At 38.6% G+C, this 26,519-nt stretch overlaps 1 protein-coding gene across 1 annotated transcript in view; it reads left to right on the top strand.

Annotated features, from left to right (window-relative positions):
* Positions 1–19,153, top strand: part of PPIL4 (peptidylprolyl isomerase like 4) — a 30,026-nt gene extending 10,873 nt beyond the window's left edge. The window contains exons 8-13 of the mRNA XM_081093663.1: positions 409–533; positions 2,168–2,234; positions 5,601–5,712; positions 7,238–7,334; positions 12,052–12,199; positions 17,784–19,153. Coding sequence (XP_080949789.1) covers positions 409–533; positions 2,168–2,234; positions 5,601–5,712; positions 7,238–7,334; positions 12,052–12,199; positions 17,784–18,035 — 801 coding nt within the window. The 3' untranslated portion in view covers positions 18,036–19,153. The remainder of the gene's footprint in view (positions 1–408; positions 534–2,167; positions 2,235–5,600; positions 5,713–7,237; positions 7,335–12,051; positions 12,200–17,783) is intronic.
* The last annotated feature ends 7,366 nt before the right edge of the window (positions 19,154–26,519 follow it).

Genomic DNA, 26,519 nt, shown 5'->3' with positions numbered 1-26,519 from the left:
TTTTCGTTCTTAAGCTAGTTGTCATCATGGCTGTTTTTTATGTTTATGCTTCATAACTTAGATATACTTTACATAAATTCCGTTTTAATATATCAAATAGGAAAAAGAAAAAGTGAAGATAAAGCCCAGATAAACTTGGAGTCAAATCGTAACTCAGCTGCATATCACTGTGTGGCTTTGGGCAAGTTAGTTATTTAACCTTTTTGAATTCCACTTTCCCAAAATGGATTATTATTTTAAGAATTGTCCGTGATGAATTTTGAGGTGTTATTTAGATTTCTTTTTCTGATCCTGCAGTTTATAATGTAAATTTAGATGTTTTAAGAAAACTGGCATTTTGATGTGGATAGAGTATTTAGAATGGAAAATAAAGGAATTGATTTATATTTTTGTTTGTTTATAATTTAGGTGGGAGACCTACCTGATGCAGATATTAAACCTCCAGAAAATGTTCTGTTTGTGTGTAAATTGAATCCAGTGACCACAGATGAGGATTTGGAGATAATATTCTCAAGATTTGGGCCAATAAGAAGGTAATCTCTAGAATTAGTGAAAGATTTTAGGAAAACTAGGTATTAATTTGTGGCTTTCTAATGACATATTTTCGATGAAGCTATGAATTCTAGGTGAATTTTGTACGGGTGAATTTTACAGTTGAATCCTTGGGACAGAGGGAAGAAAAATAATGTATGTATATGTGTATAAGTATATATAAGAATATATACATATACATATACATATACATATACATATACATGTACAGTATATATATAATTGAATGATTTCCAACACATTTTCACTGGAGGTGGATGGAACAGTTTAAATCTAGGACTAAGAACATTTATCTCATTTATATTCTCCTTAGAATTACCAGCAATCTGTATCAAAATTAATTTGAATCTAAATTTTCCCAAATATTTCTTTTGGCTAATTTCCTCTGCATTGTTAATGCAAAAGTCTACTAAGTTAGTATTCCTGTGAGAAAGGGAAGTATTTTATAATTAATTAAAAAGTATTAATTTATGGCCCTGGCAGGGTGGCTCAGTTGGTTGGAGCATCATCCCATATACCAAAAGGTTGCGGGTTAGATCCCAGTTAGATGTGTACAGGAAGCAACTGATTGATGTTTTTCTCTCACAGCGATGTTTCTCTCTCTCACTTTCTCTCTTTTTCAAATCAATTTTTTAAAAAATTTATTTTATGTTTAGAATTTCATTTCATGTTTTTCTCCCATGAAGCCATTCTTAACTCTTCCTGTTGAAATAAAAATCTTTCTGTAAATGATTACCCAACTTTATTCCTTCACCTACTTACAATATATCATTTTTATAAAAAATATTCCTATACTGCTGCTTTTTATTTTTCAGTTTTAGACATATGCTGACTTCCTGCTAAACAAGATGAGGACTTTACCTCTATTAGTAACTTCCCATGTTCATTCTTTCTTCCAACTACTTTGGTTATGTCATAATTATGGTTAGGTCATTGTTCAATATGTACATTTTAATGTGTATGTAACTACCGTAACAGCTGGACCATTTTCTTTAATGGGATTATTTTTCCTTTTTCTCATAATGTTTTATTTTCTTGTTCCATTTAATGTAAAATGAGACTTAGGATATGTCAGGAAAGGGACAAGCCGGTCCTTTCAGTTCAACTTTATTGGCCCTTTCTCTTGGTTGTTAAGGTGGATTAGTTCTGTAGACTAGCTATACTAGGGGGTTAAATTTGAGCTTGGTTTATATTAAAATTCAAAAACTCCAAAGCATAAACTTACTAAACATGTGCTATATATGTATGAATGTGCATATATTATCCTAATAGTAACATTAGATATTCTATAATTTATCTACATTTGGGGACTAGAAATGAATTATGATTTAAAAAACTTTTTAGCAGTAGTTTACTTTTGTTATAGGGCCAGGCAAATTAAATATTTTTATCTTATTCTTCCTTCAGTTCTTTGAGAATTTAGGGCTGCAGGCCTATATAGGGCATTTAGAGTAGAATTAGATAATGTGATTACTAGGCTAGTGAACTATTTAAAAAATTGTTATTGGAAAAATTTAACTTTGTCTTTTAATATCTGTCTTATTTTGTTCTTCACTTATGAAGAGTGAGAGTGAATGCTTTTTTAAAAAGTCACTTCTCCCAAACTTTCTTTCAGTTGTGAAGTTATTCGAGATTGGAAGACAGGAGAATCCCTCTGTTATGCTTTTATTGAATTTGAAAAGGTAGGTCATAATATAGATCTATTAAGTTTGGTATTTTTTTGTTCTTTTATGGTTTTAAAATGTGAAAATTGCAAGAACTTGTTCTAGTCCCCAAGATTAGGAAATTATTGTGCCCTTTCTTTAGGCACCAAAGAAAACTAACTGTATTATAGTCAAATAGGGGATAAATTCAACATCTGTTGATGTTAATGTATGTACCTTTACATTAGATTCAGATGCAGTCTGTATTCATGAATCTTGAAAACTTTAAAGTTTTAGGTAAAGTTCTTCACACTCTATAAATGATGTTTCAATGTTATTTAGATAGATATAATCGAGTAACGAAAAAGAACTGGACTGGGTGTTAAGTTCTAGATATTAATCTGAGCTTTGTCACTGATCAGCTATTGTATGACATTTGGCAGTTTAGAACTCTTATTTCCAGGTGTTAACATCCTTATAAATAAAGCTTGTGTATTGGATTAGATGGTACCTTCTAGGTCTAAAATAATAATGATAACTTATGTTACTTAAATAACTTTCTTTAAGCCAGGCATTATGCTACTTGCTATGCATTTAATCTTTACAACTCTGTGAGATAGGTACTGCCCTCCTTTTCCAAATAAGTAAATTGAAACACATAGTGATAACATGACTTATTTAAGATCATGTCATACCTGGGATTTGAACTTTCATATGTGTGAACTTAAATAAGTTCACATTGCTTTTTGCCACTATGCTAGGTAAGGCTATTTTTTAGTGCAGTTTTGGAATGATATGTGTCCAATAGTAGCTCATTCTAAATTATAGTTTTCCCAAAGTATTTATTGAACCCCTTTTATATATCAGTGTGATAAGTCCTAGGACTACAAGATGAGTAATGGAGGGTCAGGAAGACAGACACCTAACAAATTTTATCTAGATATTGTTGGGTGTACCAGAAATGGTATCTACAAGGTACATTGGTGCTTTGGTTTACTATGGATACTTCTTATAGACCTGACAGTGTCATTCCATCATTGACACTATAGGATATATTACTTATTTACTCACAAATATAATTTCATTTCATTTATAGCACATAGACTATTGACTGCCTATGTTTTTTCAGTCTTCTGCAGATATACCATTTTCCATGAATATGTAGTGCAGTTCAACTTTATAGAATCTATGAGTTCTTTATTGTGATTCAGCATTTCTGTTTTTGAGGTGGATCTTTTGTGACCTTTATCATTTCTTGAAAATCAGATTAAGCTACATCATTCTGCTTCATAATTTCTCATGGCCTGTAGCCTCTTTAAGTGTTCATCATTCAGTTTGTATTTTTGCATGTATGGCAAGTTCTATATGTTTTGGATAATCTGATCCCCCAATTTTTTAAACTGAAGAGTAAAACACATACAGAAAATGTACAGCTCATGAGTAAACAGCTTGACAAATTACCACAGTTCTCATACCCATGTAGAACCATCACTCAGGTCAAGAAATGAAACATTAGCAGGAAAAAAATTATCGGGATCCCAGAAGCCCTCTTTGTGTCCCCTGCAGATAATTTCCCCATCACTGCTACTTCTGACAGCATAGGTTGGTTTTGTCTAATTTTAAACGTGATATGTCAACACATGTGTGTACTTTTGTATTCAGCTTTATTTGCTCAGTGTTATATTTGTAAGATTTATATATGTTTCTGCATGGTGTTTCATTGTAATAAGTGTGTGTGTGTGTGTGTGTGTGTGTGTGTTTGACACAATCTGTGAATGATATAATTCTCCTCTGGGTCAGCATCCATAATCAAACACAAAAGTAGTTCTTCATTGAAACAAATGAATAGTCATACTAAATGGGATAACTTAAGGCCACAGCCTCCCATTAGGTCAGGTTTTGCTGTCAAATGGATTTTAACCCCAGATTTATAAAAACAACTTTCAATTTTCAGGATATTTATGGGTTTTGACTAAAAGGGTTTGTGGATTTAGATAAGACAATTGGTGCCCTGCAGAAGAGGCTGTGGTTGAGCATCAACCCATGAACCAGGAGGTCATGCACTGTTCAATTCCCGGTCAGGGCACATGCCCGGCTTGTGGGCTCGATCCCCAGTAGGGAGTGTGCAGGAGGCAGCTGATCAATAATTCTCTGTCATCATTGATGTTTCTATCCCTCTCTCTGAAATCAATAAAAAGCATGTTAAAAAAAAAAAAAAGACAATTGGTACGTATATGTATGTCCACTACAATTGGACTGCCTCGGTTCAAATCTTGGACTCACCCTTGCCAACTGTGTGACCTTTGGCAACTTGGGTACCTTTGTGAATTTCTCTTTTCTCTTTGAGAAAATATAAGATAATAATAGATAGTACCTCATACAGTTGTCATCAGAGTTAATTGAGGTAATAGATGCAAATAATTTAATAGCATTTGGTTGTAGTAAGCATTCAAATCTTCATTTTGTAATAACATATTTTGTATTTTCAGTATTTGTTCTGAAAAATTTTCATAAAGATTTAGTTGTGGGTTTTTTTTTTTTTTGGTTTTTTTTTGGCCTGCAGATGTGGTTTATTTTGTTTGCACACAGTTTTTTCAAAAAACTAAATTTGTTGACAACACATTATAAAAATCTGGGTTTTAAGTTTCTTCTGCAAAAATCAGAACATTTGGCACTCCTCCACCCCAATTTCTCCAGAGCAACCATCAGCTGGAGCTGTAGGAGCCAACCTAGTGATGTTCAACCTTGATAGCACAGTAAGATCACATGAGGCGCTTTTTCAAAAATACCGATGCCTGAGCCCCACCGCAGATCGGCTAACCAGTGGTCGGCAAACTCATTAGTCAACAGAGCCAAATATCAACAGTATAACGATTGAAATTTCTTTTGAGAGCCAAATTTTTTAAACTTAAACTCTATAGGTAGGTACATTGTTAATAACTTAATTAGGGTACTCCTTAGGCTTAGGAAGAGCTACACTCGGGCCAAAGAGCTGCATGTGGCTCGCGAACCGCAGTTTGCCAACCACTGGTAAACCATTCATTTCAATAGCAGCAGTCACAGCAAATGTTTACTGAGTGCTTGGAAAGCACCCCGGAAAGAAAGCTGCCATATAAAATACATTCATGTTGGGGACATAGAACATGTGTGAAAATGATGATAAACAGCCATACAAGATACAAGATCAGCTTAGCACCGAGTGTGGTCTATAAAGCAGTGGTTCTAGCTTTGCTGCCTATTTGAACTACCTGGAGGTCTTTGAAATATCCTGATGCCCAGGTTTGCACCCCAGACCAATTACACTGAAATTGAGAAGGAAAAAAGGAACTCAGGCATCAGTATTTTTTTTAAAGTCGGGATCCCAATGTACAGGAACATTTATGCTTAATTTTTTTTTAACTATAGGAAGAAGATTGTGAGAAAGCATTCTTCAAAATGGACAATGTACTTATAGATGACAGAAGAATACATGTGGATTTTAGCCAGTCTGTTGCAAAGGTTAAATGGAAAGGAAAAGGTATGTTGGTTTATTTTTTTTTTTCCTGTTCTGTTTTCCATGGTGTGTGTGTGTGTGTGTGTGTGTGTGTCCCCTGATTTAGTGCTCTTAATTTGGAGAAATGCTCTTTGATAAAACTCCTGCCCTATATGGTTTTACATTGCTGTTTCCTAATATCTAAGATAGAGGGGTCCGTGTGTGTGTGTATTTTAAACTGATAATATATTTTCTATGTTTGACTATATTATAAATTACTTGTAATTACCCACTTCAGGCATGACATTTTTCCAATTATTATGTTTGCGGTGGTTTGGTTCTTCTAGATGCAAAACCCCTAATATGTTTTGCCTAAAGTTTGTTTTATGTTTAGAATTTCTTTTCATTTCATGTCTTTCCCTGTATATATTTTATATACAATCAAAACACCTCCCTGTGTGCCTCCAGTTTACTTTACTTGTACTTGTACATTCAGTCTTGGGCCCTTCTGTAGGAAGCCCTCCCATTAGAAGCATTTCCTCATTTCTGTGGAGGAGACAGGAAAGGCAGGGCAGCCAGCAGGTCTGGGCCATGGGTAGGAGCTGAATCCTCCTCTGGCAGGAGACTAGGCTTGAGAGTAGAGAGGCTGCATGGAATGCTCTCTCCTTTTCTGCCCTGCCACTGTAGGCCAGTCAGGATTTAGGAGTAGGTCCTGTTTTTCTGAAGAGATCATTGTTGATTTCATTTTTGGCTCTTAGGAGGAATAAAGGTGCTCTTAAGCAAGAATTTTAAAGCCGAGACACCAATCCCTCCATCTCGCATCTCTCAGCAAACTTCTACACACATCCTGCTGTCCCCTATCTGCTTGGTGCTCTGTTGAGATTTGGGGACAATGTTTCTTTTGACAGATCATAGGTCTTTAAAGCCTCACTTCTTCCAAACTGGTATGTTTCTGGCATATCAGACTCAAGTCCCAAACACTTAGCTTCCCTTGGATCTAATGTTCTCATGGATATAATGGCTTTACTGAAACACCGCATTATTTTCCAGTGAACGTATGTATGCACTGTGTTGTGTAGGATTTGAAAGTATGGTGGTGTAATATTCATGCATTTCATTAGGTGGCAGCATATGGCTACCAGTTAAAATAGTAATGGAGAATGAATTATTATGATTCTTTTTTCTCTTCTCAGCCTTTTTCTAGCCCCTGATATATATGCCACTTATAAAATCGCTCATGTATATTATACCTCTTAAAAAGTAATTTCTGTTCTTTTTTTTTTTTTTTAATATATATTTTATTGATTTTTTACAGAGAGGAAGGGAGAGAGATAGAGAGCCAGAAACATCGATGAGAGAGAAACATCGACCAGCTGCCTCCCGCACATCCCCCACTGGGGACATGCCCACAACCCAGGTACATGCCCCCGACCGGAATCGAACCCGGGACCCTTCAGTCCGCAGGCCGACGCTCTATCCACCGAGCCAAACCGGTCTCGGCGTAATTTCTGTTCTTAATTAATTAGGGAATTTTTCTTACTAAGTTTTTTGTTCTTTTTTTGATAAATAGGTGGAAGATATACCAAGAGTGATTTCAAAGAGTATGAAAAGGAACAGGATAAATCATCTAATTTGGTTCTGAAAGATAAAGTAAAGCCCAAACAGGAGTATCCTTCACAGGAAGCAGTTAGTCAATATGTGTTGACCATACACTCTGTGTAGAGCACTGTGCGATATGTTATAAAAAGTCACAAAGGCTGTAGAAAAGTCCCTAAGCCAGATGGTTTGTGAAGGAGTCATTATGTTTATCTCTTTTTACTGTCTTATATATACTTGCTTTTTCAGTGTATTCTCTATTATATGGAGAAAGTTAGGGTTGAAATAAATCTTTAGCCTTCTTTTCCCTCCCTACTCTTAGGTTAAAGTTAATACTTATTCGCAGAAGATCTTCAGGTAAGATTCATATTTTCTCTATATAATTGCAATATTTTAAATTCTTCATAGTCAGAAATTTCTTTATTTTAGCTAACCAAATCCTTTGTGCTAACCTTCCTTGGATAGTTAACTTTGGAGATGGTGAATATGTGGACAACAAAATCCTGTTGTTCCTTACATAATTAGGCTGCTACTTTCTGCTTAGTACATTGTCAGTCTAGCAACAAATACATGTTGGGCTTCACTTGTGTGCAAGAGGTGACTTCTATAGGATTAAAGAAATTCTTTGACTTGACCATTTTATTTAGGTTTTTCCAAGTTTTAGGTTGAGACAAGTAAGGAGCAATGAAACATACTGTTCATATTATGTCGTTTTAATTTTTCATTGATGTTTTCATTATAAATTTATCACTCCACACATTGTAAAGCTTATTCTTTTGGGATTCTTTCTTTAATGGTTTCTTTGTTTTCTAGTTTCTGTTGGTGTTTTAGGGGTTCTCTTTTCCTATACTGTATATGGAACATTTCTTTTCCAAGTAGTCATCAAGGAAAGATGAATATTGGGCTGACGGTTATGTACTTACTAGAGACCTGGTGCACGAATTTGTGCACAGGTGGGATCTCTCAGCGTGGCCAGTGATTGGGTCCAATCTGGGGGGCTAGCCGGCTGGGGAAGGGACTGCGGGAGGTTGGCTGCCCACCCCCCCCCCCCCATTGGGGTTGATCAGGGGAGCCAGCTGGACGGGGGAAGGGACTACGGAAGGTTGGCCCCAGCAGCAAGTTAACCAATGGCCGATTCCGTGAGGAATCGGGCTCCCTCCTCCCTCCTGTCTGGGTCCAGGGTGTTGGTGAACCAGATTCAGGGCTCACAAGGCCCCAGCAGCAAGGTAAGGCACAGCCGATTCCATGAGGAATTGGGCTCTCTTCTCCCTCCTGTCTGGGTCTGGGGTGCCGGTAAACCAGATTCAGGGCTGTCGGCCCCAGCAGCAAGCTAACCAGTGGCCAATTCCGTGAGGAATCGGGCTCCCTCCTCTCTCCTGTCTGGGTCTGGGGTGCAGGTGAACCAGATTCGGGGCTGTCAGGGCCCCAGCAGCAAGGTCTGTGTTGGTGTGCTCCATAGCTACCGGCCAGTTGTCCGGTCATTCCCTCCTGCCACCGGCAGACACCCAGGACCTGGGCTTCCCTCGCAGCCCTGGCTTCATCCAGAAGGTCGTCCAGGACATCCAATCTGATTAGCATATTACACTTTTATTATTATAGACTAGAGGCCTAGTGCATGAAAATTCATGCACTCGAGTGGGGGGTCCCTAAGCCCAATCTGTGCCCTCTCACAGTCTGGGACCCCTTGGGGGATTTCCTACAGGCTGCCTAGGCCTGTTCCCTGGGGGATCAGGCCTAAACTGGCAATCGGACATCCCTCTGGCAGCCTGGGAGCCTTCGGGGGATGTCCGACTAATGGCTTAGGCCTGCGGGGAGCGGGTCTAAGCCGTTAATTGGACATCTCTAGAGCTGCCGCAGAAGTGGGAGAGGCTCCTGCCACCATCACTGCGCTGGCCAGCCATGAGCCAGCTTCTGGCTGAGCAGTGCTCCCCCTGTGGAAGTGCACTGACCACCAAGGGGCAGCTCCTGCATTGAGTATCTGCCCCCCTGGTGGTCAGTGCGTGTCCGAGCAGTCCGTCCTGGTGGTTCTGCCATTAGGGTCAATTTGCATATTACCCTTTATTATATAGGATAGATTTTTAAAGCAGTGTTGGTTGTTTACAATAGATAAAGCATTCTAGAGGTTAGAGTGGGTAAAGTCTGCAGTATGTATGCCGACATAATCAGCATGAGGAGAGGCTTTCACTTGCAAACAGACCAAACAGTAAGCTAAGATTTAGCCTGAAAAGATAAATATCAGAGAGGATATGATTGAAATCTTAAAATCATAAAAGGTATGGACAAAATACAGTTGAGATTTATCAAATCTTTAAAATTAACTATAGTTAATTTTAGGATAACTACTATTAACTGCAGCTGGAAGAAAAGAAGTGTGTAGGACAAATAAAAGGAAGTACAGTCGTAGAGTATAAAATAGAAGCAGGAGTCTTTTCCCCATAGAATTAGCTCAGGCTGAGAAGAAAGAATATGTAGTGTTACAGTGTTTTGAATTCAAGATGATAGATTACTAAGAGTGAAGAAAGGAAATGAGGCATGTTTGAGGATAAACCTCTAGCCCAGTCCTGTCCAATAGGACTTTGTACAGTGATGGAAACCTATTATGTCTCCACTGCCTTGTATAGCTACTAACCACATGTTTAATGAATTTAAATTTAAACAATTACAGTGAACAGTGCCTGCTTTAGGCTTTTGAAGTTGATGGAGAAGACAGACATGTCCTGGTGTAAACCACTGCTAATTATCCTCAATCGGAATATTGAACAAGAAAAAGGAAATTCATGAGTCTGACCCTGCACTCTGTTTCCTATTTTATGTTACTAAACAATGCTGGCTGTGACCCACTAAATGGACTTTGCACTCCATTGCTGGATAATGACCAGCATTTTGAAAAACACCTCTCTAAAGCCTTTTGGACAGAGGGAGAAGCATGTGAAAAGCTACACACTAAGATGAAATCATAGGCAAGGACTATTGAATTTGTATCTGAAAAAGGAGAAGATCCAGAAGGTATCCTGGAAACAGTGTGATATGGTATGCCATAGTATAAAGGAGAAAAGAAGTCAGAGATAATAGAGTAATAATAGGACAGTACAGGCTGACTAGGCATCTTTAGCCATCTTATGAAAGTGAAAAGGTGCAGTGGTTTCCTGGTTAATCTGAGGTAGAAGTGAGTCACCCCTGAGGAAAGCATAGACTGTGGCATTGTGGAAACAGATGGGACACTCTGGTCCCTAGGGAAGTGGGTCTGCGATTGCTCTAGGCCTCCACGCCGCTAAAATAGCCCTGCGTGTGGGGCTTCCTCATAAGCTTTCTTTTGAAAACCACTCTTCTAGCCTTCCTCAAAATTGAGATTATTTTCAGCAGAGGTTGTAGTAGTTTTATATTTTCTCTTATTCTAAGACATGGGTTAGTTTTATTTATATTAGAGAAAATACCTATCTCTGAATTAAAACATTACCACTATTTTTATAACATATTTATGTGGAATTTTAAAAATTCAGTCATTGTTCTACCATCTGGACAAATGATATTTATTTTTTCTTGTTCCTTCAAGATTTGATCTATGTAAACTTATAATCATTGTATGATATTTATGGTTTTTGCTTTGAGCTTTTTTCACTTTTAATTTTTCAGAAACACCTTCCCAGGTTTTTCATAGCATTAATTTATCATTGTTAATAACTTCTTTTATAAAATATCATGTTGAAGTACTACAATATAATTGAATCTATAGTTATTACTAGGCTATTTGTTGTTCCTAGTTTATCATTAAAAATAATCCTATTATGTATTCCTTTGTTCATTTAACTTGTTATTTAATTTAATTTTTTACAATTAAATCTTTATTGTTGTTCCCCTTTTCCCCCCATTTGACCCCTTCTACTTGCCCCAGTCCACCTTCCAGGCCTTCACCACCCTATTGTCTGTGTCCATAGGTTATGCATATATGTATACAAGTTATTTGGTTGCTCTCTTCCCATCCACCTCCACCTTCTCTCTGAAATGCCACAGAATTTTTATAAATTCTTAATTGAATTTAAGCAAAGTAACTGTTGACATGCACTGCTAAATTTCTGCTAAATTTCCTCCTATCAGGTGAGCTAATTTGCTCAGAAGAAGAAGAGTTACATGAATGTACCTTTTATCTTATGTAGCTTTTCTGGCTTTGGAGTTTGTATTATCTTAATTTTTTCTAGTTAAGCATGTGCCTCATTTTCTAAGTTTAGTTTTTCTCATTATTGACAAATGTTTCCTTATTTTTTAATACTTATATTTTATTTTTATTTTTATTATTTTTTAAATATATTTTATTGATTTTTTACAGAGAGGAAGGGAGAGAGATAGTTAGAAACATCGATGAGAGAGAAACATGGATCAGCCGCCTCCTGCACATCTCCTACTGGGGATGTACCCGCAACCCAGGTACATGCCCTCGACCGGAATCGAACTTGGGACCTTTCAGTCCACAGGCCGACGCTCTATCCACTGAGCCAAACCGGTTTCGGCGATACTTACATTTTAATTTGTGGATATTATATTTCCCCCTCCATATTTTTTGCCCACTTATAATTGTTAACTGCCTATATACAATCAGAGTTCTTTCCATTTTTTTCTATGTAATGAAAAAAAAGTGAATCCATTTTGTTTTAGAAATAAACTAGACTTGTAAGATGCTTTTATTTCAAAAAGTTACCTTTAACTTTTTGGTCTCCTTTGTTCACTAGATTCTTAGGTTTTGATGTATTACTAGTATTCGTTCTCACGCTTGTCCTTAACTAGCTGCTGCAGTGCAAAGTATGATCTTATATTAGAGGAGCAGTCAGAAGACTCAAAATCAGGTCACTCACACACGAGTAAAAAGCACAAGAAGAAAACCCGTCACTGCTCCGAAGAAAAAGAAGATGAGAACTACATGCCAATCAAAAATACGAATCAGGTACTGCTAATGTCCAGACTCAGTGGTGGAGAAATAAATATTTTATCCCTTTATAAATTACGTTGTAGTGATGGGCATGTTCTAAGTCTAACGTGTAGAATGGTTTCACTGGGTAATGAACTTTAATTTTTTTTTAAAAATATATTTTTATTGATTTTTTACAGAGAGGAAGGGAGAGAGATAGAGAGTTAGAAACATCGATGAGAGAGAAACATCGTTCAGCTGCCTCCTGCACATCTCCTACTGGGGATGTGCCCGCAACCCAGGTACATGCCCTTGACCAGAATCAAACCCAGGACCCTTCAGTCCGCAGGCCGACGCACTATCCACTGAGCCAAACCGGTTTCGGTGATTTTTAAGAATATGTATCACAAATTATAAAAGACTGCGTTTGAATTAACTTAGTATGTAGTTTCCCATTGTGAAGCGAGTGATTTCCATACCACCTGTGGACACTCCTCTGTTCCCATGAAAGCAAGTGTGTTTGTGCTCAAACAGTTCTCACTTAGCGTTGTATCACCAAGTGTTGTGTGCTGCACTTAAAACTCTTGAGGGTTTAGGACCTGTGAAACATTTATTCCCTTCTGTGTTGTATATATGAAATGAAAGCAGTGCTCATAATTGATCATCCCAAAGCTTTCTTTAACAATGCATTTTCTAAGACAATAATAGTAAAAATTCCCCACAGAAAAATTGATTATAAAGAGAAGAAAGCATTTCCAGCCTGCATATTGGCTCTTAGTTAAGTGAAAACAAATTTCACTACAGCTCCTGCTTTTGTTTTACCAAGTGAAGGCATCTGGGCCCTGGTGGAGGAGGAGGTGTCATAGGCCCAGGTGAGAAGGGACTCGAGACGGGGAGGATGTCAGGCAGAGACACTGTGGAGAGATGCAGTATGGCTGGCAGAAAAGCCAGGTTTAACTTTCCACACTGCTCGTCATTGATGTGACCTCAACAAGTTACTTACCTTTCTGAACCACAGTTTCCTCTCTGTGAAATTGAGGTAATACTTACTTCACAGGCATGTTCTTCAGACGAAGTGAAAAGAAAATGTGTGCAATCATTTTCTACACTGGCTTTTATTACTACTTTTATTTATATAGTCAAATTACGATGCTTTAAATCAGTTGAAGTACTTTCTCTGTGGTAATGCCACCTCCCCCCCCCACCCTTGTAGTTAACCATTTTAATGTGTTTTATGATTTATTCTTCATTTAAAAGATTTCAGCAAGCATATATTTTATATATATTCTCAGCCCCCTATTTTCTGGATAGCAAATATTCTTATTCTTTGCTGTTGTCTAACCAGACGTATACCTTCTCCTTTCCACAGCCCGTTAGCTATTTAAAGCTTGCCCTCCTCCATGCCCTGGCTTCTGTTTTAAGTGACACCTATGTCAGTCCTTTAAAGGATCCACACATGAATCAGTCATCGCTAACATCTTCAGAGGCTTTACAGTGAGGTGGATACTGTGGGCCCCATTTCACAACAAAGACCGTGAAAACGGAAGAGGTCAGCAGCTTGCCCATAGTTTTACAGCTAAAAATAGTGGAGGCACAATTTAAATTCAGACTTGTACTCCTAACAAATTTACTGCTGCTCTTCTTAGCTGGAATATATTTGTCAGTTTTCTTTTCTAAATCTTACTGTTAGTCTAATACAGTTTGTCCCATAGTGTAATATTTTAGTGTGATCTAATAGGAACATCTCCCTCCTAATGTTTGTACTCTATTATTTAGCTTTTTTTGTTAGTATATTTTTATTGATTTCAGAGTGGAAGAGAGAAACATCAATGATGAGAGAGAATCATTGATGGGCTGCCTCCTGCACACCCCCAACTCGGGATCAAGCCCAAAACTGGGAATTGAACTGTGACCTCCTGGTTTATAGGTCGCGGCTCAACCATTGAGCCACACTGGCCAGGCTACTTAGCTTTTTAAATGGTGGCTGTATCACATTTCTACGAATATTTAATGTTTTTCACTAAAACCCCTTAATTATCGCCCCCACCCCATGTGTCGCCTTCAGCTACAGATCACCATCCTGCACTTGTACATGGAATCATCAATGAATCTAGGCCTGAGACACCCACTGGTGTGTCTGAGATAAGGTTTAAAGAAAATCCAAAGACTGGCTGCATTTTATGTCTGTTATCTCTTCCCCTTATTATGAATCTTTCTTTTTTTTTTTTAATTCTCACCCAAGGATATGCTTATTGATTTTAGAGAGAGAGGAAAGTGGGGGCGGTGGGGGGGAGGGGAGAGAGAGAGAGAGAGAGAGGGAGAGAAAGAGAGAGAGAGAGAGAAAGAAAGAAACATGGATCAGTTGCCTCCTGTAGGTGCCCCACCTGGGGATTGAACCCACAACTTAGACATATGCCCCAAGCAGTAATTGAGCCTGAAACCTTTTTGGTGTATGAGACAACGCTTCACCCAACTGAGCCACCTGGCCAGGGCCTATGAATCTTTTCTATCCTGCTGTTTGCTTACTTAAAACTTTACATTAGCAAATATCCTCATTTGGCACAGAGCAAAAAGCATCAAGTGATATTTTGGGGGAATACTGTTGTTGTTTTTTAGAGAATATTAAGGTAGTTGGCAACTATGAAATTGTTAAATTCCAAATAGTAATCTCCTAACTTTATTTCTCCCTTTAAAGTGTATTAAAGCAGATGGATGTTTTTTAATTGAGGGAACATTGGTTAATAACATTTTTTAAATTTCAGGTGTACAACATTGTAATTTGCTATCTGTGTACATTCTAGTGGGCTCACCAGTGTAGTTTCTAGTTGTCACTGTACCAATTTTGCCCCCCAAACCCCCCTACTCCTCTGGTAACCACCAATCTGTTGTCTATATCTTTGTTGCAGTAACTGTTTTTTTATTTTATATTTTCATTTAATAATATAGCTATACTAATTTTCTGTTATTATTTTTTATAATAGAACAACATCTATATTTAAGATTTAAATGGGCCCTAATTTTTTCTATTACTCTGATTCTCATCCTTTTGATTTCAGTCTCAAAAATATCATCATTAAAGGGAATTTTCAATACTAGGTAATTTCTGTATATAGCTCAACTTCTTCTATTTGTTGCCATTTTGCTTGGTGAGCCTCATTTCCTAAGAATGTTTTAACTTATTTCTTCAAGTTCTTTGTTTTTTATTTAGTGGCAACCTTATTATTCAATTTGAAAACTTCTCTATTTAAATTTTCCACCTGTGTCTTAATTCCAAAGATGGTTTCTGTGTTGTTGAGGTTTGGGTTTTCCTAGGGTTACAGGAAATGAGTCCTCAGCTGTGGGTTGCCTGGCTCAGATGTATTCATACTGGTTGTCAGTCCTCTGTGGTTTTCATAGGTGTTTAGTAAGTAGTCTTATAATTTGGGACTCTATTTTTGCTGTCATTTTAATCCTTTAATGTTATTTTAGTGATTTAGATTTAGCTAAATCTTTGATTTAATTCCAGTGACCAGAGCAAGGATGATTTTTAGTTAGATTAGACTTTTTTTTTTTTTTTACTTTGAAATCATAGATTAGTTTGGTTACTTTAAATTGGCCACTTTATGTTTTCTTTTTTTTTTAGCCACATGCTAGTTTAATCATCTTGTTTTATGTCTTAAACATATAAAATGATAGAATTGTTTAAAGTCAGTACTGGATAGGACTTAGAGCTCATCTGATTCATTTCCTTCACTTTAGATATGAGAGCCTGGCCCCACAGGCTGTGGACCTTATAGCTAGTGGGAAAACTGGAAGTTTAATGTTTATTTCGATTCAGTCAGGTGTGGGTTTTCTTCGTTATTCTTTATCACCCCATTTCCGTTTTATATATCCAATTATTGATCAGTTAAATCATTGCTTCCAACCTGTGCAGACCTCAAGTGTCAGTTTTCTTATTTCTGGAATGAGGATGATATTGTACTTCAAAAGCATTAGCACTGTGCTAGCCCATACTTCGAGGACCTGTTCTAATGTGGCTTCTCCCAGACACCTGCACTTTTCTCCTTCATGCTCTCAGTGCTAATTCTTCCTTGCTTTTCAGTTTTCACGTACACTGCTTGCATTAGCCTGCTCACTGCCAATCCAACCCAAACCCTCTCAATCTTTGAGGCTCATCTCAAGTTCTAACTTTTCTATAAAACCTTCTCTGATAAACCTAATCTCAAGAAATGACAAAGACCATTGGAACCTAAAGCTGCCTGACTTCAAAGCTTGTGTAGCTTTGAAATTACTCCAAGTTGGAGAGGTTTTAAGGTTTCAGTCCATTTCAGATTTTCAGGTTCCTCAATTTTTTCCAAGAATTAAGTGCTACATAACCCCCCTCTCTTTCTCTCGTTTTAAACTCTTAAAGCATTTAAGTGCCAATATCTACATTATAAAAACCCAGTGGCCCTAATGCCATAATGACCAAAGATCGGTGCGGGTGGGTGGGGCTGCAAGCACAACCAGGCTGCATGGGTGGGTGGGACCGCACGATTTCATGCGCTGGGCTTCTAGTATGTAATAATGTGCTATAGATTTTACAAAGTTATACATCAGCTAACTGTCTCTTTATGTTAAAAGTTTATTGTCTCAACCAATTCATAAAATAGGTGTACAGACAGAATTGTACATGGCTACTTTTTGTATCTGTTACAGGATGCACAAAAATTCTTTTATCTAAGGATGAAATATTTTGTTAGAAAATAATTGGTAAGGGGTTAAACCAAATACCGATTCATGATAAGAGCCATAGGGATTGTGTGGGAAATAATGAATCTGTTTATAATGTTGTATTTCACAAACACTGATTATAGTGATCCCATTAGATCTCTATTCACATACTGCAATCTCCATTACAGGCATATTGTACAGTCTCTAGACAGCTATGGAATAACTATGAGCCATTTGTTTAAAATTCAGTCTTTAACCAGGGGTACCCATTACTGTAGATTCTGAACCTTGACATTTACATCTATTTTAATAATATCTATGGTGATAGAGGCGAGACCCTTGGTAGTTCAATCCTTAGGATTTTGCCTTTCCTCTGAGAAATCTTTTAAGAAAGTTGAATTTTACAAGCCATCTCTTCAAAGAGCACTGGCTCTGGTCATTTTAGATTTCAACCTCTTGCTGAGAGAACTCATTTTAATTAAGGGCAGAATACAAGCAGAAATAGAATTATAATTAGCCCTCTCCTATATGGGAAAAGTACCTCTGCTACTTAATATGAAGAATAGAACATTTTGGGGAGTGGAGAAGGGGGAGGTGGAAAGGTAACCATACATAACCAGAATTTTTAGTATTTCAATTTTGCTCTAAAGACCTGTTCTAATTTCAGTTGAGCAATTTCAGTTTTTTGTTTTTAGTTCTGATCCTTCAGTTTGGCTGAAATAGATACAAACCAATGAGATCAATTAGAAAAATGGTCAAATCTTGTTCTGAATTATTTTTGCTTTTTAATTTACAAAATGTCTGGCATTAGTGGTAGTGTTCATATTTGAGCCACTATGACTGCTTGCTAATGGTGGGCTTGTCTAAGTTTTATTAACTGACAGTGATTCCATGGATTCACTTGTAATTCTCTTTATTCCTTTGACAGGATATCTACAGAGAAATGGGGTTCGGTCACTATGAAGAAGAGGAAAGCTGTTGGGAGAAACAAAAGAGTGAAAAGAAGGACCGACCTCGAAACCGAAGTCGTAGCCGATCTCGAGAAAGGGATGGTCACTACAGTAATAGCCACAAATCCAAATACCAAACAGATCCCTATGAAAGAGAAAGGAACAAAAAGAGAGACCGAAGCAGGAGTCCCAGGAAATCCAAAGATAAAGAAAAATCTAAGTACAGATGAAACATGAAGAATCAGACATGAGTGGCTAAAATACTTACTCTTGTCTAACTTAGAGTAATAGATGTTCAGATTTTCTGTCAAAACAGTTAAAGACTCCACTTGGTTTTTTCCTGTATTCTAAGTGTCCCCCTTATAGATTAATACTGATTGTGTGGGGCACAGAAGGACAATAAAGAATTGAACATTTTCTTTGTATATTTTTTTACACTAATTTTATTGTTAAACATAAATAGTATTCATTTTTCAAGTCTTTCACATTTTCCACTTTTTAAAAATGAAGTATTTCATACATAAAAAACACACACATGTATATATAAGGATTAAAAATAATTATCTTTGTACCTATCAGCTAGCTTAGGAAATGAATATTACCTGCATTTTGGTAATATTGGTAAAGTCCCTCATGTGCCCTCTCCTTCTCAAGTAATTATTATGAATTTTGTGTTTGTTATTCTCTCACTTGTTCTAGTTTTACAATATATGTACCCCTAGATGAAATGTTAAGTTTTGTATGTTTTTGAATTTTATATAAATGGCATAATGTATGCTCATTTCTATGACTTGCTTTTTTCGACTTAGTGCTTTTTGGGAGTCACTCATTTTTATTGCCGTATAGTTCTATGAATAGACCGCAGTTTATCCCTTCTCCTGTGGATGGATGTTTGGGTTTGTTGGTTTTGTTTTGCTATTGCAAACAATGCTGCTATGAACATTGTATATCTAGGAGGGACACTGCTTGGCCATATGGTATGGGAGTCTTCATTTTACAAGATACTGCAACTCTTCTGTGGCTGTACCAGTCAGTTTATACCCTACCAGCACTATGTGAGTTACCTTTCTTTCACATTTTCTCCAACACTTAATTCTAGGCTTTTTCATTTTGCCAATCTCATGGAGGTTAAATGGCATCTTATTGTGGTGTCCAGCAAGAGCACTATTATTCTTATTTTTGTTCTTCTGTATGTAATGTGTCCTTTTTCTCTGCCTGCTTTGACCTTTTTGAGTTTTAAGCAGTTTAATTATGATGTGCTTGGAGTAGATTTTTTTCATGTTTCTTCTCCTGGGGCTATTTCCTGTGGTTTGGTTTTCATAAAATTTGGAACATTTTTGGCTGTTATTTCTTCAATAATAATAATAATAATAATAATAATAAAAATTGTCTTTCCTGTCCTTTCACTGCTTTCCCTCTGGGACTCCAATTGTATGTTAGGCCACATTAAATTGTTTCACAGTCTGGTGGTTTTTTTTAAAGTCTTTTCTCTTTGTATGCCAGGTCAGACATTTTCCATCATGTCCTCAAATTCGTTAATCTTTTCTCCTGAAGTATTTAATGTCTTGTTAATTCCATTCAGTATATTTTTGACCTTGGACATTATATTTTTAAACATTTTTTTGTTAATCCTCACCTGAGGATATTTTTCCATTGATTTTTTTTTTTTAAGAGAGAGTGGAAGGGAGGGGGAGAGACAGAGAGAGAGAAACATTGATGTGAGAGAGATATCACAGGTTCAACCAAGGCCAGGGATCGAGCCTGCAACTGAGGTATATGCCCTTGACCGGAATTAAAGCCGGGACCCTTTAGTCCACAAGCCAATTCTCTATCCACTGAGCCAAACCGGTTAGGGCTGACATTATATTTTTAATCTTTTTAGAAGTTTAATTTTGTTTTTTTATATGTACCATGTCTTTCCTTAACATGCTCGTGCATTTTTTTTTATCTTTGAAACATCTGGAGTATATTTGTAATTGGTGTTTTAATGTTCGTGTGCATTCTGTCACCTGTGTCATTTCTGGTTTGTCTCTGTTGGTTGACTCCCCTTCGCCCCCCCCCCCCCATTAGATTATAATCTTCTCCACATGCCTGATGATTTTTTAATTTTACGTTGTTAGGTGCTGGAGTTTTTTTATATTCCTTTAAATATGTTGAGCTTTATTCTGGGACATAATTAAGTTACTTGGAAGCAGTTTGATCCTTTCATAGCTTCCTGTTAAGCTTAATGAGGTAGGACTAGAAAAGCCTTTGGTTAGGGCTAATTCCAGATAAGCCTTAGGTAATAACCTTTCTGTATAATCTGCCCTGTTCCTGGTCTGGTATGAGGTTTCTCCGTTCTGGCTGTTGGGAATGAAAGCTATTCTAAGCCCTGTATGAACTCCCTGATTGTGTCAAGAATGTCAATTGTGTCAAGGTGTTGGTTTGTTTTTAAATCTAAACTCAATCAAGTTCAAGCACTGCAAGTTGTTCTTGTCAGTTTATTCTGTTCATTTAGGAGAGTTTCCTACCCATCCACCTATGTCTACCTCCCTTCTTTTTAATGATGACTTACGTTTAAATTTATTGTTGAAAGTATTACAGATGTCCCTTTGACGTTGACTTTTTGAAGAGCTCAGGCTAGTTGCTTTGTAAAATGTTCCACTTTTGGAATTGATGGCATCATTATGGTGTTTCTAACCTCTTTATTTCCTGTAAACTGGAAGTTAGGACTAGGTGTCTGATTAGAATTGGGTTTTGTATTTTAGGTAGAAATTTCTAAGTTTAATGTCAAATTTATTTGCTTTTCTCTGTGTGTTTTGGGCCTTTTCTATTTTGTTTAAGAAATCTTTAATAAAGATATTCTATATTCTAAAAGTTATAAATAAAGCTTTGTTTTTTTACATTTAAATCTTTATTCCTCATTAAATTGTGTGTGTGTGTGTGTGTGTGTGTGTGTGTGTATGGTGTGATATTGAGATCTAAATTCACCTTTTTTTTAAACATATGAGTATGTCCAACTGTCCACACTCCATTAATGAATGGTTTGTCTATTCTTGGTTGACCTACAGTTCCATTTCTCTCAAATATGTTTCTATATATGTTTGGGTTTTGTTTTACGGGCTCTCTATTCCATTGGTTTATTGTTTATCCTACTGCCAATACCAAACATCTACATTTCTGTAGCTTTATAGAAAGTATTTACACAAGTCACCCACCTGTTTCATTAGGAATGCCTTTACCTTTTGTTCTGTGCAGTTGTGGAACTAACTTCTCAGGTTTTCCAAAGAATTCTGTTGGGACTAATTACCTTTGCATTCAAATAGTTGATCATTTTGTGGGGGGTAAATCTTCATAATATTGAATTTTGGATTTTCCTGTTCATAAAGATAGCATATCCTTCCATTTAGTTATTTAAATTCTTAGAATTTCCTTTATAAAGCTTTTGAACTTTCTTTGTTAAATTTACGCCTGGTTTCCTTATCGTAATGTTCTATTATAAATAGTATAATTTAAAAATATGATTTTCTCTTTCCGGACCTATGAAGTTACATATATATTTTGTAACTTTTTATTTTGAGTTAATTTTAGATTTTCAAAAGGGTTAAAAAAATAAAAATGTGTGTAACATCCTGTGCAGGGGCCATGCTAATCATATTTATAGCATTCCAATTTTAGTATTTGTGCTGCTGAAGTGAGTTATATTTTTAATTACTGTTCTTACATCCATCCATTTTACTAAATTTAAAATCTGTAAGGTTTTATGTGAGCGATAAATAATATCTGCAAATAATATTTTTTTCTTCATTATTTTAAAATTTATTTAAAAATATGTATACATACACAGTGTAAAAATATTAAGGAAAACAAGTCTACTTTTAAGGTCTACCCTGACTCCATCATTGCAGAGCTGGGAGGATGTCTGCAGATGTTTTATTCTAGCCTAGTCTTTCTCTGAAGGTGAGCCCTTCTAATCACCTGGCTGTATGTGAAGATTTTATATTTTTTAAGTTTTTTAAAAATATGTTTTGATTGTAGAGAGAGGAAGGGAGAGGGAGAGAGAGAGAAAAAAAACATCAATGTGAGAGGGAAACATTGATTGGTTGCTTCCCGAATGCACCTGCAATGTAGGTATGTGCCCTGACTGGGAATTGAACTGGTGACCTGTTGGTGCACAGGATGATGCTCAGCCAACTGAGCCACACTGGCCAGGGCTTATGTGAAGATTTTAGACTCAGCTTCCCAACTCTCTTTCAGGCCCCAAACCTAGTCTTCATCAGCATCCCTCCTCACTGTTGGCCTGAGGCTTTTAACCCCCAACCTCCACTACGTAACTCTTAGCCATCAATAGAGAAAATGGTAATGACGTTACATAAGAAACTGTCACCCCCACCTGGCTGGTGTGGCTCAGCGGTTGAGCATCGACCCAGGAACTAAGAGGTTGCGGGTTCAATTCCTGATCAGGGACATGCCCAAGTTATGGGCTCCATCCCCAGTGGGGGCTGTGCAGGAGGCAGCCAGTTGATGATTCTCATGGATGTTTCTATCTCTCTATCCCTCTCCCTTCCTCTCTCTCTCTCTAAAAATCAATAAAAATCTATTTAAAAAGAAACTACCACCCTGAATAGAGAAAGATAAACATTGTCCATACAGAACTCTAAAATGTGGCCTTGAAGAATGAGCAAGGGAGAAATAATGGTTGAATATGATAGGAGTGAGAAGAAATAACTTACTGATTTCTGAAACTTGAATTCAGTAGGTTTAGTGGGAAAAAATAAAAGTAGTAAAAATTTCTGAACCTAGCATTTTAAGGAAAAATTTCCCTTAATTGCAAAAGCTGACATTTTAGGTATGAAAAACTGTCGTTTTAACAAGAGATGTATGTATAGAAACAAAGTTCTGTTAACAGGAAGTGATTTTAATGGCGATGGCCCCTAACCACAGTGTCCATCAGGCACCCTTGACTTACAGGGCAGTCTGGGGCTCTGTTACTACTATTAACATCTAGGTTAAAGCAACCATGTGATTTTGAAATTAAAAATGCTCACTCATTATAACTTGCTGCAAGGTTTCAGGTTGATCTCTTTAAAAAATTTTTAAAAATTGATTTTAGAGATGAAGGGATCGAACCTGCAACCTGGGCATGTGCCCTGACCGGGAATCGCACCATGATCTAGTTCATAGGTTGATGCTCGACCGCTGAAACATACCGGCTGGGCTGGGTTAATCTCTTTACCAGTTGAAATTTGAAGGATTTTGGTCTGAACTATTAAAGGCTCAAAGCAGAGAAACTTTATACTCACACAAATGTTTTTTAATAAATTTGTTGCTTTTTAGTTATTGAAATATATTTCATATCTGTTTTCCACTGATCATAAAAATTTTTAATCTCAAGTTTGACGTTTCTTACCCATCTAGACTGAGTCACAAAGAATGCATAATAGCTAGTAAAATCGAAATCACAGAGGCCTTTACCTTTCAGTGGCTGTTGCTATGAAACTCTGTTTTGATGGGAAATTTTAGAGAAGCTTGTGCTTCCTGTTATTAAACGATAGAATATGGAGATCCCCTTAATTTTCAAAAAAAAATTCTTTTTTTAAGCAGGTAAATCTCAATTCTCGCTACTGGGGCAATCTTTATTCTTACCGATCTTACTCCACAGCGGACTGCTGATTAGGGTTAATTTTGTTTGCCTCCTCTCCTAGTCCTTGTGTATCGAATGGGCAGATGGGCGGGGGTTTTGAGGGGTGTTTTATGTGCAATTAAAAAGTTGTATTGCTATTATTTTATTTTGCTTAGGACACTGGGAAGCTTGAGACACCTAAAGGATTGCAAATATGGCAACGCATTAGCAAGAGAGCTTGTATAAAAAGAGAACTTAGGAAAAGTGTGGCTTTGTTGTCGTGGATCTAAGACCACACTCACCTGTGGTTCTTGAAAAAGAGAAAAGTTTTGTTTTGTTTTGTTTCTCCAAGGGAAGCTTGGTCTGGTGGGCAGAGCTTGGGATTCTGAGTCAGAAAACGTGAGTCAAGAGCAGGGGCCAGATGGAAAGAAGAACAATGTGATGGTGTGACTGAAGAGAGGATGGAAGAGTGGTGAGCGTCGGAAGGGAGGAGGAAATTAGGGAAGGGCGTGCACTGAGTGCAAAGCTGAGAAGCATGGATTTGCTTTATCAGGCAGCAGGAAAGTAGAACATATTCCCAGTTAAAGATGTGGGTGGCACTGGGGAGCTGAGAAAAGTTGCTCTGGGGGTTGTATACAGGCTCTTCCCTAAGGGCCAGCCCTCAGTTCCTCAGATGGCATTGCCTCCCATTCGTTCACTATCTCTGGATAGCGCCCAATCCAGATTCCCATGAAAGCCGGCTTCCCAGGGGGACAATGTGGAAGCCGAGACCTTGTGCATGGGTAGCCACGTTGCTGCAGAACTAGAATGTGGAATGGGCACCACAACAATAAAAAACTTTACCGTTTTGCTATCTTTGCTACATAATCACTCATTTGGCATTACAGAAAGGAACTAGAGGCCTGTTGCACAAAGAGATTTGTGCAATAGGCCTTCCCTTCTTGCTGCCAGCACCGGTTTTCCTCTGGCACCGGGACCCAGGCCTTCGCTCCGACCGGAGCCGCCTTCCGTCCTCTGTCTTTGCGGTCCCGGCTCACCTCCAGTTTTCGCTCTGCCGCTTGGAGCCTATGTATGCAAATTAACCGCCATCTTTGTTGGCGGTTAATTTGCATACCGTGCTGATTAGCCAATGGGAGGCGTTGCGAAGGTACGGTCAATTACCCTGTTTGTCTATTATTAAATAGGATGCGAATAACTTGGTCATGGACAGACATGCTTTTAGGAAAACTCTGACATGCCGTAGGGTCAGAATGAAGACTGGCTTGTTGGCGGTGCTCCCCTTATCTGCGTTGTAGGAAGTGTGGCGAGGTCTGGCCTGTGGTCCTGAGAACAGGCCCTCATGTGGCACGTGGAGGGCACCTCCCGAGTAGAAAACTGGTCTCACAAATTCTGCAAACTCAGCAGACGGCAGGAATGCATTTTAAAGTTATGTTTCATTATTACGTTGACAAATGGTAGCTGCTGTTAGAAAATCCATTGAAGCTTGAATTAGTGCTCAAAGTGACCATCTTAATCTAGGTTCCTAGCAAAATGTTCCTTTTTCTTTTTTAAAAAAAATATATATTTTTTATTGATTTTTTACAGAGAGGAAGGGAGAGGAATAGAGAGTTAGAAACATTGATGAGAGAGAAACATCGATCAGCTGCCTCCTACATACCCCCCACTGGGGATGTGCCCGCAACCAAGGTACATGCCCTTGACCGGAATCGAACCTAGGACCCTTCAGTCCACAGGTTGACTCTCTATCCACTGAGCCAAACCAGTCAGGGCGAAAGTGTTCCTTTTTCTATTGGCTTCAGATTGTACTTTTAATTTTTATGTCAACAATCCCATTCTGTATGTTTTAATCTTCTAGATGGCCTCAACTCTTCTGTGGGAGACAAATAGGGAGGGAATAAAGAAGAGAAGTGAATCCCAGTTACCATGTGCCATTCTTACTTCCTTAGCACCTGCTCCCAGGTTCTAACCCAGCCCGATCCACCCCAACCCACTGGCTGACGGTGTGTCCTTGGACCGGTCACCCTGGAGGAGAGCCTGTCCCATGATGTGACTGCTGCAGATCAGGGCCCAAACAGGTCGCTGCCTGTAAATCCCCTCAGAGACTGTCTGATCGACCCCTCACCTGTGCCCCAGCCAGGTGTGCTGGTTCCTGGGTTCCTGGGTTCCTGGGACAGGCCAGTGCCCTACCTAGGCAAGTATGTAAGGCATTTTGCCCTTATCTGGGCCGGGTCACGCCCAGTACCCCTACTCACCCTGCTCTGTTCTAGATCATTCTTTACTGTCTGCCACACGGGAAGGAGGCTGTTCCTTCATCTTGCCAAGATGCCCCTCGTAAGGTCCCTTAATAAACTCTCGATGTAGAGATGGAATGGCCAGCTTCTCTCTTTGGTCTTGGGCACTTCAGAGGCATGGTGTTTTGTCGGCTACTGTGTGGTTTGATCCTGTTCTTTGTCTTATTCTGGCCCCTGATGGGCATCCCCAAGTGCAGGAAATAAACGTAGAGTTTGGGGTCTGTTTGCCCATATCCCCTGAGGCAGCAGAATGCTGTGATCAGGTGGGTCTGGGGTCAGGTGGGTCTGGGATCAGGTGGGTCTGGGGTCAGGTGGGTCTGGGATCAGGTGGGTCTGGGATCAGGTGGGTCTGGGGGCAGGTGGGTCTGGAGTCAGGTGGGTCTGGGGTCAGGTGGGTTTGGGGTCAGGTGGGTCTGGGGTCAGGTGGGTCTGGGGTCAGGTGGGTCTGGGGTCAGGTGGGTCTGGGGTCAGGCTCCAGAGCCTCAGTGACAGAGAAGCAGCCTCCCACCCCTTGCAGGGCTGAGGAACCTGAGCTCAGGGTCATATCCCCGACAGAGGCAAGTAGCCTGGTCCCCCAGCCCACAGGACGTGGGGACTTCCTTGGGACTCTGTGACGGAAGGGACAGGGTCCTTCCCCAGGCCCACGGCCCCCGTGCACCCTGTCTGCACAGCCATTTCTGGTCTCCCCTCGCCCTGTGTGTGTGGCTTTCTGCATGAAGCTGTGAGCCCTGACCAGCCTCGGGAGCCTGTGGGCTCAGCTGCAGCCTGGGTGGGAACTCGAAGCGGAAGTTCCCGCCCCCCCCGCCCCCCCCCACCCATTA

Source organism: Myotis nattereri (assembly GCF_964212035.1).
Source record: "Myotis nattereri genome assembly, chromosome: 6".
Taxonomy (NCBI): domain Eukaryota; kingdom Metazoa; phylum Chordata; class Mammalia; order Chiroptera; family Vespertilionidae; genus Myotis; species Myotis nattereri.
The sequence above is the reverse complement of the archived record's forward strand: the minus strand, read 5'-3'. Positions and strand labels throughout refer to the sequence as shown.